This window comes from Mauremys mutica, chromosome 18 (assembly GCF_020497125.1).
Source record: "Mauremys mutica isolate MM-2020 ecotype Southern chromosome 18, ASM2049712v1, whole genome shotgun sequence".
Lineage (NCBI taxonomy): Eukaryota > Metazoa > Chordata > Testudines > Geoemydidae > Mauremys > Mauremys mutica.
Window position 1 is genome coordinate 24,398,275 of NC_059089.1, and position 16,700 is coordinate 24,414,974.

The 16,700-nt window shown below is 39.0% G+C and overlaps 2 protein-coding genes across 5 annotated transcripts in view; one reads left to right on the plus strand and one right to left on the minus strand.

Annotated features, from left to right (window-relative positions):
* Positions 1 to 5,937, plus strand: part of CNTRL (centriolin) — a 59,517-nt gene extending 53,580 nt beyond the window's left edge. For all 3 annotated transcript variants that reach the window (XM_044992282.1, XM_044992283.1, XM_044992284.1), the window contains 5 exons: positions 1,179 to 1,454; positions 1,896 to 1,958; positions 2,592 to 2,801; positions 4,167 to 4,266; positions 5,396 to 5,937. In XM_044992282.1, the coding sequence (XP_044848217.1) occupies positions 1,179 to 1,454; positions 1,896 to 1,958; positions 2,592 to 2,801; positions 4,167 to 4,266; positions 5,396 to 5,409 (663 nt within the window). In that variant the 3' untranslated portion in view covers positions 5,410 to 5,937. The remainder of the gene's footprint in view (positions 1 to 1,178; positions 1,455 to 1,895; positions 1,959 to 2,591; positions 2,802 to 4,166; positions 4,267 to 5,395) is intronic.
* Positions 5,938 to 7,308: 1,371 nt separating this feature from the next.
* The window catches only part of RAB14 (RAB14, member RAS oncogene family), a 34,848-nt gene continuing 25,456 nt past the window's right edge, over positions 7,309 to 16,700 (minus strand). For both annotated transcript variants that reach the window (XM_044992285.1, XM_044992286.1), the window contains exons 5-8: positions 14,227 to 14,293; positions 12,307 to 12,394; positions 11,940 to 11,970; positions 7,309 to 9,519 (exon numbers count right to left, since the gene is read on the minus strand). In XM_044992285.1, coding sequence (XP_044848220.1) covers positions 9,342 to 9,519; positions 11,940 to 11,970; positions 12,307 to 12,394; positions 14,227 to 14,293 — 364 coding nt within the window. In that variant the 3' untranslated portion in view covers positions 7,309 to 9,341. The remainder of the gene's footprint in view (positions 9,520 to 11,939; positions 11,971 to 12,306; positions 12,395 to 14,226; positions 14,294 to 16,700) is intronic.

Sequence of the window (16,700 nt, forward strand, 5' to 3'; positions counted from 1 at the left end):
CTCATAATCTACTGAGGGCTTAATACTGCAGTCCTTACTTATGCAAAACTTGCATTGAAATCATGGACTACAGGATTAGGCACTAATTGTCTCAAGCATCACTGTTTTTGGAAATTAAATTGATGTGATTTTGTGAACCTGCTTTTATTTATTATGTGCACATCAATGGAAATCCTAGTATCTCTGTCTTTCAGTCAAGCTAGCACTAGTAACGTTATCAAGCACACGTGTTTTATTGGTTTGGTTAAAAACTCTAACACATTAAAGATTAAATAGAGCCATCTGTTGAAAGGAAACTATTCAGTGAAATGCTTATTGCATCCCTGAAATGGAGCGTGCTCTTGAGGCCCAGCTTCACTTACTGATGCATGGCTGGGTTTTAGAGTATAACCATGAAATTACTTTACAACTCTGGAAAAAACTGAAGCCTCAAACTCAGTCATGTCACGTATTTTAATAATTCCCATTAAATACATGCATGAGACTTTTTATTTTTAGATGTAATTTTCACAATCTCTGTAGAACTTTGTCAGTTTCTAAAGAATGATTGCAGTTTTCAGGTCGTAGATACACTGTCTCTTTTGTACTTCACAGATTTGAAATGTGTGCAGTAATCCCACAAAATGCAATCTCCTCTTATTATACTCCTTAGTTTACATTAAGCTGTAACGTTCAGCCACTAAAATTGCTGTATTGGTTGAACTATCCTAGTCCACTAATTTTGACTTGAGAGTGCTTCAGAGAGGAACGCTATCAGTACCTCTACAGCAATTCAGGAGGACCGACAGAAGATAGGAAATGAAATGTTCTTGTTTTAATGTTGCCAGGCTGCACTTCAAGGGAACTTCAAAAGTAGTTTACAGCTATGACAAAAGTTCCCTTCTGTTTGAATTACAGATGCCTCATACACACATTAGGATAAAACTTCTTAGCTTGGTCTTATGGCCCAAATTCTGAATTGTTTAGAAAGCCACTACTGTTCATTTTTAACAGCAGTAATGAGAGCAATCTACAACCATGTATAACTGTTCAATTAAAATGTTTGTTTTAGAAGTAGGGATGGGTTGTTAATGCAAAAAGACCATAGGCTGATGCTTTAACTTTTAACAATTTGATGGCAACATTTTGAGATTTCATCCCTCTTTAGAGCATAAATCTGTCTTTGTACTGCTATTTAGATTAAAACTCAGGAAGATTTGGAAAAGAGACAAAAGGAGATAAAAGACGCAGTGAAGATGCTAAAATTGGAGGTGAAAGATGAAATGAGAACTGGCCTTAAAGATGTAAGCCAATCTCCTCCAGAGCTGTTGGATGATCTGGAAGCTGTTTTTGAAGCAAAAGAATGTCTGGAGTGTGAATTAGAAAACTTAAAAGAGAACTTTCCATTTGCAGCTAATGAGGAAAGACAGCTGTCATTTGAAGAGAAGAGGGATTTGTCCAAAGTCCACTTAATGGTAAAATTACTTTAAAAAACACTTTATAAATACAAATACAATCAAAACACTGCATCTATCGACACCAGGGTTAAATGTGGCCCTATTTGTTTAAGTTGACCACTTGATTGTATTTTATGTACTTCATTTCAATCTCACATGCATAACTGGATACTTCTAGTAACCTCTCTCTCTGATTAAAACTGGATTGCTTAGTTGAGCTAAACTAAATTTTTCTGGTACATCTTTTTGGTTATTAATAATCAACTCAATCCTGCATTCCTTACACACACCAAACTCCATTGATTTCAATGGAAGACTTGCATGTGAAAGGAATGGAAGATTGGTCCCACTATATATTTGTTTGTGGTCTATATGGCAGGGTATAGATTTTTTTTTTTTTAAAAACAGATTTAAAACCTTGTGTTTTGGCTGTTGACCATGATTCTCTTTTTTCTAAAGGATGAACAGTGGCGTGGAGAAGCACTCAGAGAAAAGCTGCGTCACCATGAAGATCGGCTCAAGGTTGTATCTCACACACTAGATATAATGTATTTATTTATTTATTTATTAAGTCTAGCAGGGCTCCATTGTAAGAATTCTTGAGTCTTTTTTCCTTTGGTTCTTGAACCATAATTTTATACATTTTAAACAACCATACAATACTTTTTGCAACATCATAGCTCTTTCCATTGGGATGAAAAGGAAGGAGAACTGTATATTTTCAATGTAAATTAATAATTTATTGCTCAAAGTTCATGGTATTTAAACATGCTTCCCTTAAAAAAGCCTTTCTGGAAAAGTAGTGTTATGTGACTGTTGTCATAATAATTCTTTAACTTACACAGTGCACTGCATTACCAATGTGATAGCCTGTAATGCAAGTCTAGCCACAATCACAAATGGAACCAGAATTTGGTTAGCACACATCTGCTGTTGTTCTTTGAGTAATGTTTTATGATAGACAATACTATACAAATATTGCTTTTCTGAATGGTCAGGACAAGTAGAAGATTATTAGAACAGAATAGGCAAAACAGGTTCCATCATATTATGTTAATTTTTTTTAATAGTCTGACCTCCACTATCAATTAAAAAAACTTGGAAATGAAGCAGAAATTGGATAAGGAAATAATTAAGTTATTCTGTTTTACTAAGGCTCAACTTCGACAATGCATGTCCAAGCAAGTGGAAGTATTAATTAAAGGAAAACTGCAAACGGAGGGCACCCTGCATAGCTTAAAGAGACAAGTCGATGCACTAGATGAACTAGTTAGCAGCACCGCTACAGATTCACTCTTTCTGTCCCAAAGCTCATCAGGGCTAATGTCCTCCCTTCATGATGATCTTAATGTTACACAGAACCAGGTAACACTTCAGAGCATTTTGCAATACCACATTTTCAAATCATTGTGGTCTATTAACTCTGATGGCCACCCTGCCATAGCCAGATACACTAATGCACTTAGTGTTTTCACAGACATAGTCTTAGGCTGCTGTAGAATTGTCCTGGAAAGTTTAATACAAATATGACAAAGTGTTTTGAAACACATGCATGCAAAAATGGTAGTTGCTCCATGTATACTCTTCCTTAACTCCCAACTCTGAAATGGCTGGGCCTGAAACGGAATTTGTTTTAAATCAATCACTTTACTGTTTCTTGGACTTAATATTAAAAGCAATTTGTGTATAACAGGAACTAGGGAGCTCTTAAAGGAATACCAACTTAAAAGTTTCTGCCTGAACATTTCCTACCTATATTGGTTACAAGTAAATTCTTAAGATAATTGTAGCCAAAACACTAGAGAGGGAGGAGTGTGGGTTTTTCCCCCCCCCAATTTGTGCACTTTGTGCATTATCAGTTTTTCCCTTTTCCCTGTATAGTAGAAGACAGGAATATGACTTCAAATCCACAAAAATTGGCAATAGTAACTGAAACAGCTTTAACTTTTTAAAAAGTTACTAGATAGAGAGACACCATTAGCTTAACCTCTGCATGCTGGTTTTACAGAGTTTAGGAAGTTTGTACCATTGCAATATAAGATTCTAAACCTACATGGCAAACAGTGACACAACCAACTGTACCCCCTGTGAAGTAGGCAGATATCCAGTCTTCCATTTTACAGATGAGGAAACAAAGACACAGTTTGTATTATCTGCTCAAGGTCAAATTAAGTCATGTCTGAATCAGTAGTAAAAACATCTCTGCTATTTCTCTCTGGTACCTAAATCTACAACAGAGAGCCCCTCAGGGAAGTTACATCTGTTTCTTCTGTAAATAGGGGCTACCTACCTTTTTATATATACACACTTCCTGGTTCTTAGCCTAAATGCAAAGATGACAAATAAGAACAGCAACATGAGGTGAATAGTCTGTGGGGAAGAATTTGCCTCTCAAGAGATGTGGATCTATTTTCTGACCACTGACTAAATCGGTGTGCTATTATGAGGATGTGGGGGGGGGGTGGTGGCAGCTTAAACTTTATGTATTTATAACCTTCATGCTAAATTCCGCTGTTTGTATGTATGGGACTCTTACTTGTGGAAAAATGCTTACATGCAAGTCTGACATTTTGTTTAAAACAAACCAACCTTTGGAGGTGGAAGGTTACCATAAACTTGAAGTTTATATCCCTGAGTAAATGAGTATTGCAGAGATTAATTTGAATTTGCTCACTACATGCATTACCTTTCACACTTTGTTTCTCAAACGGTTTCGCTCTTTTTTTCTAGGTTGCTCTGACAGTTGTCAGAAGGCCAGCAGGTATTTCATCTCAATCTCAACGATTCCACCAATATCATACACAAGAAATAATCCCACTAAACCATGGAGGTAAGAGCCAGCTGTTACATTAAATCACATAAATCCATATAGACAAGGTTAAGCAGAACTTCTCTTTGAAGACTTGTGTGTAGCAGGGCATAGCATATACTGCATCTTCTCAGAACAAGTTAGGTAGCTAATAGTGCTTGCTACTATACTGATACATGCTACCATTTCTTGATTCCACAGAATCGGTGCTTTATGGACCTAAAACAGGCTTCCCAAGGAAATAATCTCCACCTTTGTTTTAAATTCATCTCCAATTTAAAATGGTTTTGGCTCATGTTTGGTGAAAATACTCTTGCCTTTTATGTGGGAGCACCCCATAACCCTCCAGTTTAACAGGTTACACATTTCTACAGGAAGCAGAGGGGATTGTACTCTGCATTATGGATGTCACTTTTCACAGTGACAGATTGCATCCGAAGAAGTGGGTATTCACCCACGAAAGCTCATGCTGCAAAACATCTGTTAGTCTATAAGGTGCCACAGGATTCTTTGCTACTTTTCACAGGGGCATTTTATCTTTAAGCTTGCCAACAGTTCAATCTGGCAGTGGCTAAGGTCTAGCTGTAAACCTGTGTGCTCTGTTTTTCCAAGACAACTTCAGCAGTAGGTTCTACACTGCCAAAAATTCTGGCTTATATTGAATGCAGATCCTTCATCACGTTAATGGTGCTATTTTAATGAGGTACTTTGATTTAAGCCAAATGTTTTACTCAGGGAGGAGCTATCACTTCATGCAATAGTCTAATTAGGGTGACCAGACAGCAAGTGTGAAAAATTGGGAGAGGGGGTGGAGGGTAATAGGAGCCTCTATAAGAAAAAGACCCCAAAATCAGGACATCTGGTCACCCTAGTCTCTAACAGACTGCTCCACTGGAGATATACAAAGAATTGTTTTACAGCAAATTCATGCTGGCCAGTTTTTTCTATACAGTGCAGCTGGAAACATATACATCAAGAAGAACATAATACACAAGGGCATTTAAAAAAAAATGCTGGCAGGATGTGATCCAATGGCTGTCCTAGCTATCTTTGCTCTTAGAGGACAAGAGAACATCTTGCATCCAGAACAAAATATCTTGCCGGTATTCTAGCAGAATCACTAACTTTCTCCAAACTTTTTTCGTTGTAGTAGAAGAATGCTGACATTTAACAACGCTTACAGTTGTATGGCTGGGAATGACACTCTTTCTAGCCCCTGGTCCAAGTATACAACCTGAAGACTGCTACCTCATTAACTTGCAAGTCTGGATAACCAGACCCACCATACAGCCAATTGTCAAGGCAGTATGGTCCACCATTCCTGAATATTTGTTCCATGTAAATACTGGCTGTAAGCCTCTGTCAGTACTCTAAAGTTGTGTATGGTACTGTAACTTAAGTTACTTATGCAAGAGATAATGGTTATTTATTATGTTAAAGCCTGGTGTTAGTGTGAGAGAGAGAAACTTTTTATTCTGGGGCACAAAGGTTCCAACAATTATCTCAAATCTTTAACATTTAATTTAAAAACCACCACCACAAATTTGAACTTCTGTGGTATTGACACAAATCTGGTAATAGTTATAGTTCCTTCATCTGCTGTCAAACAAATGCCATTATTCCTGTCTTTATGCACTATTACTTTGAATGGAATATTTCTTACACAAAATAAAGTTTGTATTGATTCTAAGATGTTACATGTACCTTACTTTCCCTTGTTTTTCCATGAATTTGGTATTTAACTTTTCATAAAGAGATCATAGCATAGCTGTAGTAAGACCTGTACCACAAAGTCACTTCAATACCAGCAATGTGAAAGGTTGCTATTAAGGCAGTGTCTAGGGCTACAGGCCCCAAACTCCTTTCACCCCAGAGATTTTGTACAGAACGAAAAGCACAAATGAAACTAGAATTGTGCAGCTCTGGTCTATTTAAAATTCCAAGGATACTATGCAATACATATGGATACAAACAGAATATGCACTTTCACTTAAGTATAAGTGTTACTGGCCATTAAACTAGGCATTCAGTTAATAACTTCATTTTCTGGCAGTGCTCACGAGTAGCTTCTCGAGCTGAAGTACATGACTGCTCCTACTATTGAGTTTGGAAGATGCAAGTGGTCCATCTTAAGTCTCACTCTTGAACTTGTTAAACATTCATAAGATGACTAAACTCGCTTCAAGGTACCATTTTATGACTTGATCACATGAAATAATGTACAACCCTAAGGTGCTCTTAACTAAGCAATAAGGAAAGTAGAAGCAGCAAGTACTGCTTTAAAAAGTGAACATAACTCTTTTCACCAACACAAATGCTTTTATAGGAACTAGTCCTAGGTCATGCTCCTAAGAGTTTACAGAGCAAGCCACCAACAGCACTAAATCCACTAGGTGTTCAAGACCTGCTTTCAAGCTTTATAGTGCAGCTAGATAACTACACATACTAACATAAATCCCACTCAATGAACTAGAGTTAAGACTTTTTTTTTAAGTGCTGATTGTACAGCAGTTTAAGTGTTACTGACCAGATTCATTTCACCTTCGAGCACATTTTGTCACATCAATGACTTATTACAGAGGTGAGTGTTCTCTACTTCAAGTATTTGGATCAACTTAGAGGTTGAAAAATTGTTTGCCTTCATGTTTAACTTAAAGGGACCATCCCACTTGCTTGATGAAGGCTTCAAGTGGTTCTTGCACTTCCAAGCAGGTGAAAATTAGCTAGTACCCAGCCATCACCTGTGGCATACTACACCACAGCACAACACTTAAAGGCAGAGGGCCCTTCTTCGCTAGCAGTTACAGGTACTGAGAAATTCAAGTTTGGGTAATTCTGAACAAATAAAGTTCTCTGAGATGAGATCCATGTGTGAAGTCAGTTTCTGTCTGACTACTGAGATAAGAGTGCGAAGCAAGAAATGTAGTGAAGCATCACTTACGTAAACCAAGCCTTGTCAGAAGCAGCAAGATGGATAGGCAGAGTATTTTAATTTCAGATTCTAAAAGTCCATGGGATGACTGAACCAACTCATGAAAGTTTCAATAAGGCAACCCACTATAATTTATCTAGATACAAGTACTTTATTTACAAATATTTAGATTAATAGCATAGTTACACCAAATGAAGAGTACAGCAGTCCAAACAAGTCCTTTCTGTCAGACACACAATGAGACCTACTGTAACTTACTTTGGGAATAAGGGCATTGCACCTCAACAAGCTGTAGTCATTAGAATGCTGTTTACTTCACCCAAATTTTGTTTCATCAGCAGGTCATGGTCCCTGGGCAACCCTATGCGGTGCAACTTTGTTTTAGCAAAATGCATCAGCCATAAATTTTTAACATTATACCAATCTACTTTAATAATCTTAGGTTTAAAAAAAGACTAACCAGACAAAAACAAGGGACAGTGCACAAGTCACCCAAATCCTATTGTCTGCACATTTCAGTTTTGGCTTTTATTTAACATTGACTGTACAATACTCTGGTACCACTATTTGCTTACAAGTCTGAACATTGGATAGTTTCTCTTAGTGTCTGTAGAGAGGGATTTTAAGACTACTTTGTATTTTAAACACTGCAGTTTGACTAAATATTGAATGAATGGTAGGTACAAACGCATGTTCTATCTTTCTTAGCTACTTATTCTTTCCCCCTGCCACCTCTAAATCAAATCTGAAGTTTCAGAAATGAAAGTTAGATTTCATGTGAAGCATGGTACTGAGTGTAGAGATTTAAATCAACTGGTTTAACCAAACAGAAAATATCACATGTACTTTTACAAGGTCTGCATATGCCTGAATACTATTTGGACTCTCCGATTTTATAAAGAGTACTTTCAACATGTGTAATTTCATGAAGGCAGTATTCTAAATGCTTTTAGTAAGGGACCCAATTGTTTAAAAAAGTTTCACTGTAGTGTAAATAAAAATGCAGAAGTAGTTAAAAATCCCTAGAGAGTTCTGACTGTCCAGTTCAGAATCAGACCACTCCAAAAAAAAAAAGGGGGGGTATAAAAGCATAAAATGAGTAATAGAACCAGCCATTCTATACAATGCAAGGCAGGAAATTAAGCCCAATGCAAAATGCTTACAGAAAGAGAAAAGCAGGTTAGCACACTGTTGATTGCACAAAAACAGGGTTAATAAAGAGGCATCGATATACCACAGTGCAAAGATGGAACAGAGACAGATATTCCACTAGTGTTAATCTTGTTGCATTGGGAGTCAAGTTCCCAGCACAATGCCCACTGCTGACACCAAGGAGTTACGCCTATGTTAGTGAACTGCAGTTACATCTATTTTTGTACTAAATGGGGCAATGTGGTCACATATAGATCATACTGTACAAACTGATATTTTCTCATATACTGTTCTAATGCCAGTAATCAATTTATTTTCTTCATTAAAATCATATACACAGAATGTATTTAACTGTTAGCTCAGTTCCTTCAAATTTTATACATATTTACGTTCTGTTAACAAATGTAAAGGATAAAATGGCAAAAAATGATGTAAAGCTACTGAGCACAAGAAGAAAGAGTGGACTGTTTTCCCTGTTTTAGGCTAAGACAGAAGTAAGTTGTATACTCCTGCAACAAGCTATCCAACCAACACACACCCGCCACAGGGAATTCCTCCAACAAAAGCACATTGTTATAGAGCCCATTTTCTACCATCAAGTTATTTCACAGCAAATAAACATCAGTTACTATGGACAGATTTAGAACAGTTACAGATGGGGAAGGAAGGCTGAAGAACCATAAAATTAAACCGTACAAGAAAAGGCCCTGCAAAAGTGTAAAATCATGAGTCCAGCATCAGTGCTCAGTTTAAATCATGTATTGGTGACACTATCACAAGGACAACTGGAAAAAAAAATTCTAGATTTACCATGCAGGAGAGGTTTTATTACTCTACTTGCCTTTGATAACCTGATTACATCTAAAGTTGTTTAGCAGTTTAGTATTGTGTTAAACTGTTGTCTCAGAGTTTAATTAAACCCAGTAAGATGTACAGAAGACAATGAAGCAGTCAAAAGTACTGCTTCTAACAGAGGTGAAAGGTCAAAAATGGAGCCGTGGAATAGAGGTCACTAGCAGCCACAGCCTTCTCTCTGGGGCTGGGGTTCACTGGTTAGTCGACCCCCCTGTGGAGCTGAAGGTTTGTGTTGTACACCTGACTCTGCAGCATTCAGATCCAGGCTTCCATCTTGGATATTCTGGTAGATTTTCTTGGCAGCCTCCAGGAATGCATCTTCAACATTCTCCCCTCTTCAAAAGAAGCAGCAAAATTAATTCAAGTTGTGCACTACATTACATTCTAGACTGAATGAAGTCATGAACGTGCTTGGCCTACCATCCACCTCTTTCAGTCACTAGCAATTGTGCATTGATTAGATGTTCTGTAAGAATGGCTAAAAAGACACACAAAGCTGGGTACAGTCCAATGTTCCCCACCTGAAGCAGCTATCCCCTCAGAAGATTTTGAAAAAGTAAACTGCTTAATGACATCTTTTACAGATGACCTGGCACCGGGGACATTTTTCAGATGCTATCTCCAGCTTTAGGGGGAAAGAATCAAATCTGGCAGTTCACCCTTGAAGTAGATTAGCCATTAGTACTTTTGGACTTCAGATACATCAGTTTTAAAATAGGCTACACAACAGAGATGGGCTTTTTCCCCCTCCCAAGCATTTTCATATAATGGTTTTGACGGTTATAATAAAAGGCACAATAATGAGGATCTGTGGTAGTAACTTGCATCAACTGTTCTACTAGTTTCTGTAAATCTTTCTAAGTTAGGGTTTACATCATCTACCATAGCACCTTTACAGCTATCCTGGTGCATAGCACTGATCTTTGTGAGAGGATATCACAGTTAGTACTGAGCTAGTAGCGAGACCAGCAGCTACAGATGGGCAAAGAACTGTAGTTCTGGTTTGGAGGATTTTGAGATTTTGGAATTTGTTTTCATTCTAGTTGGAAAGAAAAAAGTTTCAAAATTCTCAGCAAAACAGAATTATTTGTTCTTTGCCCAGTTCTACCAGCAGACCTGGCACTGGAGCAGCGTGCCCGATCGCCTACACTGGAGCAGGGGACCCTGGTAGCCCAGTTTGCCATGCTGTGAGCCTGAAGCTGTTCTCCCCAGCAGGCAGGATTTCCAGCTGAATTCTGTCAAAACAGACAAAAGGTAATAATTGGAGATATACCAATCTCCTAGAACTGGAAGGGACCTCGAAAGGTCATCGAGTCCAGCCCCCGCCTTCATTAGCAGGACCAGTTTTTGCCCCAGATCCCTAAGTGGCCCCCTCAAGGATTGAACTCACAATCCTGGGTTTAGCAGGCCAATGCTCAAACCACTGAGCTATCCCTCCCCCTAGACAAGAGTCACAAAACTTTACAATTCTGACAAATCAGCAAGTTGCAATGAATGAATTTGTTTTTTGTTTAAGTTTTCCAACCAGCTCCATTAGCAAGTGCTAGACAAGTTTTACCAGTGTGTACACAGCATATCATGTCACTGTACAGATAATAAGGGCTTTATGGTATTAGTGAAGCCTCTGAATTAAAAAAACCCCAAACTATACTTGTTAGTGCTGCAAGATGCTATGGTAGGCTTGGTTTCTATTAACGGTGTTGTGAGACTTGCCAAGCCATTTAGGCTTACTGCACTGTGACATCACAAATATATAGGTCAACTGGATCTCGTAATTCTTATCAAAATAAATTGTAGAAATCACAGAAATGTAGAACAAGACCTTGCTAAGTTATCTAGTTCAGTCCCCTGCACTGAGATATTAAGTATTATCTAGACCACCCCTGACAGGTGACTAACCTGTTCTTAAAAGCCTTCAATAAAGGGAGAGTCCACAACCTCCCTAGGTAATTTGTTCCAGAGCTTAACTACTCTGCCAGTTAAGAAGTTTTTCTTAACATCTAACCTAAATCTCCCTTGCTACAATTTAAGCCCACAGCTTCTTGTCCTGTCCTCGGTGGTTAAGGGGAACAATTTGTCACCCTCCTATTTTGGGGAGGTCAAAAGGAAACTCCCTACAGCAGCTTCTGGAATTGCAACACCGCAATCCAGCAATAGCACCTGTCACGCAGCTGGATAGCCTTGTACAGATGCAAGCACTCTGAACACTCCATACAGGAGAAGTTTCACACTTCAAGTCTGAACTCCGCCCACCACAGAACTAGCAGGGTCATTAAAATGAGGAAGCTGCACAATCTATTAGACCAGCATAATTTAATTTTACAGTCAGCTTGCAGCTTAAAGCACACACAAGAAAGTACTCCATTTTATCAGTGCGACTGATGGAGGAAGTGTTGCGTGAGGTCTTAAGTGAAATTAGTTTAGTAGTTTCAGTTTCCAATTGAGGTGGGGTTGTTTAAAAAAAAAAGTGTCAGCATCACAACTCAGCAACTATCTGCTTGGAAGATTGCCCAAAAGTGGAGTAACAAGATGGCTGCTGCAAGTTAAGGTCAAGATGAAGCAAAAATGCTAGGCATGCTCTATTCCCCCATCACCTGATGATATTTTTACTGCAATCTAACCTGAGAAATCAAGTTCACTTTCATCCACAAAACCACAGACTAAGTCCTTCTATGAAAATATATACTAAACTTAAGATTGTCTCTATGGGAAGTGTGGTCTTTTTGCTTAAAGAGATAGTAGGCCTACCACTTACGTTTTTGCACTTGCTTCAAGGAACAACAACCCTATTTAGAAACAAAATTGAAATAGTTAGGATACATGACATACTTCAAGTCACTGAAGTTTGAATCCTGAGATAAACACGTGAGGGCCCACTGAAATTTCATGCTAAATACTACTTTGGAAGTATTTAAGGTTTTTTTTTAAGTAGGACATCGATATGCAAATTGCATTCCTAGTTCTAAGCTAGGCCAAATTCTACTTTGCCTCAAATACTCTTTTATATACAACTAAGTTACTTTGAAAAGTGTGCTCTAAACAGCTTCCAGTTACTAATGCAGAAGGTTCACTTTAAAACCTCTAACCTCACTGAAACATAACAGCACAAAAGCAAAACACACCATTTTCTTCCGCAAATTGTTTGGCTTCTTCATACGTAACATCTCTCTGTGCTTCCAGATCTGCTTTATTTCCTATGAGGATTATCACCTGGTTCAGAACAGAAAAATGTTAGCCTGAAAAATAGTTCAACTGCCTTTTTACCCCCATCCCAAATCAAGTCACTATTAAACAAAGGCATGAAATTAGAATAATGGCAGCTCTCTCACACAAACCCTGCCCATGATAAATGGGAGAGTGCCAAAGCACTCACAGGGTATCTCTGGGCACATCTTCACGGGCAGCGCTTTAACACGGCTTGTGTAGTCGCAGCATAGTACTGGGAGAGAGCTCTCCCAGCACTCTTGAAAAAAACCCACCTCCACGAGGGGAATACCTGCCAGTGTAGACAGTGCACCAGCACTGGGATTTTACAGCGCTGAAACTTGCAGCGCTCAGGGGAGTGTTTTTTCACACCTCTGAGCAAGAACGTTGCAGTGCTGTAAAGTGCCAGTGTAGACAAGCCCTAAGATAGCCAGCTAAGCAGTAGGAAGATCACCTCCTCCCTCTCTCCCCCCACCACCACCACAGAAGGGGAAGTGGATACAAACTCTCCCATATCAGAGGTCTGCAGATGTCCAAGACCTCCACAAGCTTTCACACAGCAATGCTATCGCTGTCCGTCCCTAAACTCCAAGTGTTCCCTCCCCCTAAAAACAGGCAGACCCATTCATCTGATCAACAAGACTCAGTAAAACTGAAGACACTGCCCAAAAGTTTAAGTGACAGGTCACCCATGCACAGTCCCTTACTCTAGCAAGTAGGGATAGTATCTCGTTTCTCTAGCAACATCTCCACCATGAAGACAGGAATGATAGGAACTCCGGATGCCACATTCAACCCTTCTTCACTATAGGATTCCAATGGCCTGAGGGCTTGCGAAAAATACAGGTTTATTCTAAAACGTGACTATGTCAAAGCAGTCCTCTCTCATATCTACCTCATGTGTATTCAGAGTCATCAGCTGATTTGACTTGAATGCTCATTAAAAACCACCCAAAAAGCCACAAACATTGCAAAGGCAAAACAAGAGTACGAAAGGGATTGTTCTGCAATCAGAAATACACTAACTGAGGAACACGGCTTTACTCTCAGAGTCAGAAAAATATGAAGTCTTAGGTCTTGTCTACACTACTAGCAGGATTGACGGGCAGTGATTGATCGGGGGGGGGGAACCAAGGGGGGGCGGGTGTCGATTTATCATGTCTAGCATAGACACGATAAATCAACCGCCGATCGCTCTATCGTTGACTTTGGCACTCTACCTCAGTGAGAAGCGCCTGGAGAAAAATTGACAGGAGAGCGTCTCCCGTCGACACACCACAGTGAAGACAATGTGTCAAGTAGATCTAAATATGTCGACTTCTGCTAAGTTACTCACGTAGCTGAAGTTGCTTAACTTAGATAGATCACCCCCCACTAGTGCAGACCAGCCCTTACAAAGCATTTTAAATTAGCGAGAGACAAGATTAGAACCACACTACAGGAGCTGGGAAAGCCTTTTGGCCTCCACGGAGGGGCAAAGACCACCCTGGGAGAAAGACATTGGGTAGTTCCTTTGGATAAGATTTAAACCCATGTTCAAACTGAGAACAAAGTAAGTTTTTACTAAGTAAAGGACAAGTTAAAGTTTAAGTTTAAAAGCAACAAGTTGGGGTGAGAAAAGGGGCAGAAGACAGTCAAATGTTCAATATTAAGGTCTAAAGCTAGGAATAGAAAAACCTGGAATGAACTCGCAGTATGCCATATATCAAGGACAGCACATTGTAAGCATATTTAAAAGAATATTACTAATGTATCAAGGAAATACATTTCAGTTTCAACCTTGGATTTCTTGCTTTGGGACAAGAAGTGTTATAAAAACAAAAAGCAGTGCAACTTACAGTATTTGGATTGGTGAGGTTCCTTGCATCTGTCAACCAGCTGCTTAAATGGTTATATGTGCTTCTTCTGTGAAGAGCCAAGCGAGGAGAATTTAACTATAGTATGTAGTTACTCCCAATAGTACTTTTCAGAATTTTAGTGTTTAAAATAGATTTGTCCCAGCGATGAAGTGATAAGTTCTGTTTTGAATTCAGAACAGAACTTAAACAACTCAGCCACCCCAGGAGAATAGGCTAACTACTTCACAGATGCAGTATTACTGCTTTCCATGAGGGAAACATGTTAAGACACACAGTGTTGTATAAAACTCAAAGGATTTCCTATCTAATACTCGTAAAGAATACTGCACAGGTAACACTGCATAAGAGGTGTTCTTTAAGTAAGAACTATTTCCTGCAAAATAGGGTGCATACAGAAGTGTGCATGAGATGCAGAGAGAAAGTATAAGGCGGTAGAAAAACTGAACACTAAACCACACACTTAAGGACGTGCCTTCAACTGTGCCCCAAAACGTATGAGGATTTATATTGTGCTTAGAGAATGTTCTTAGCTTAGAAACCAGGCAATACCTTCAGGTTGCTTTTTTTCCTAAGCCATCAAGTCTCATTGATCATTCAGTATTTGGATGGGTGAGATTCTTGGCCTGCATTGTGCAGGAGGTCAGACTAGATGATCATAATGGTCCCTCTGACCTTAAAATCTATGAGTCTATTCCTTTAAAAAACTGATAATTATATATTTACTGTTATCTGACTGTATACTCTTCAGCAGATCAATAGCTGAGCTTGCTCAAATGAAGGGAATTTGAATTGACACGGTGGGCGAGGGAATATCTTATACTGGACCAACTTCCATTGGTGTGAGAGACAAGCTTTAAAGCCACACAGAGCTCTTCAAGTCTGGGAAAAAGTACTCCCAGCAGCACCACTAAACCCAAGGTGCAACAGATTGTTTAGCATAAGTAATTAGCACATACTCTAAGGGGCCATTCAAGGTCAAGTGGCTCATTAACACCTTCCCCACCCATAGGACAAGGGGAGGGTTTAAATGGGTTAGATTGTTATAAGCAGCCATAAATTCAGTGTCTGCTAGACACTAAAAATCATGGACTGAACAGAAAGTTACGAATTTAAGCTCCCAGTCTCATCTTTTGAAAGTGTTGTGCAGGCTTCCTTTGAGGATGAGGGCTGACAGGTCAGAGAGTGACTGCTTTGTGAAAAGTGTTCATTCACAGGTGATATGGTGTTGTGGTGTTATTTTCCTGTGAGAGTTAATTCAATAGCATAGTGATTGTCTATTTTCACCCACATAGTTGTTATTGGGGCATTTAGTGCACTGAATGTAGCATACCACATGTTGTAATAGGCAGGCATAGGATCCAAGGATCTTGAAAGGTGTGTGGTGGTGGTGGTGGTGTGTCGGGGGGTGGGGGGGAGGAATTGTTATCATTGTAGCAGTACAGATATGTCTGCAAGTTCTGCATCTTTTCTGGCAGGGTCTGGTGCCGCTTTGAGTTGGTATGTCCTGGTCTGTGGGGAATCTGGATTGCAAGTGGAATCAAAGCCATGAAATGACAATGACCTCCTTTGAGGGAACCTAATTGGTGTATGCCTGCATCCCTGCAGGGAATAAGCAGATTTTTATATGCTTTGCTCCTCATTTTGGAAAGAACTCACAAATTCTTCTTACCCTGTGAATAGCCTATATACCATTTCATAAAGAATGATGCCGGTAAGAAAACACCTTGCATTCCCATAGCTCCTTTTAGAGGCTATCAGATGCATGCTGAGTATCCTCTAATCATTTCTACAGGGCAATGCAACTTAGTTTCAAATACAGCTTCTCCATACATTGTATAATTTTATTCATGGTTATAAAACCCACCATCCATTTCTTCATGGATAACGAGAAAAAATAATGTTTTAGTTCTCTAAACACATACAAATAAAGGATGTGTAGCAAGGTACAAATAGATGCCTCACCACCACCACCACCTAGTGAAGCACAGAGTACAGGACATTCGTTCATCTGCAACCAGACTGAGAATATTCAGTTGTGTTTCCATACACTGAATCTAATATGCTGATAAGATGTATATGGTTGGTATACCTACATGCAAGTCAATTACAGATTATACACCAAAAAGAAAGGTAGTTGTAGTTGGGAATGTAATTTGTGACCATTAGTTAAGACCCTGAAGATATTTAGTTTTATTCTGACAAACAATTTCAGTGACAGGGAAGTTACTACATATTCAAAACACAAAGTCTTTGCTATAAAAAATGACTACATTGAGTATGTGTGTACAAGCAGCTAGCTACTCACTATTTATTGTATTCCTCCCATTCCGGGAAAGGTAGGCCACCTCTGTTTGAAAGACTACAGATAAACGGGAGAGTTCAAGAACAGGCCAGAAGCTTTTTAACAGATCTATGTAACAGAATGCCATATCCCAGAATTCCACCGTATATGA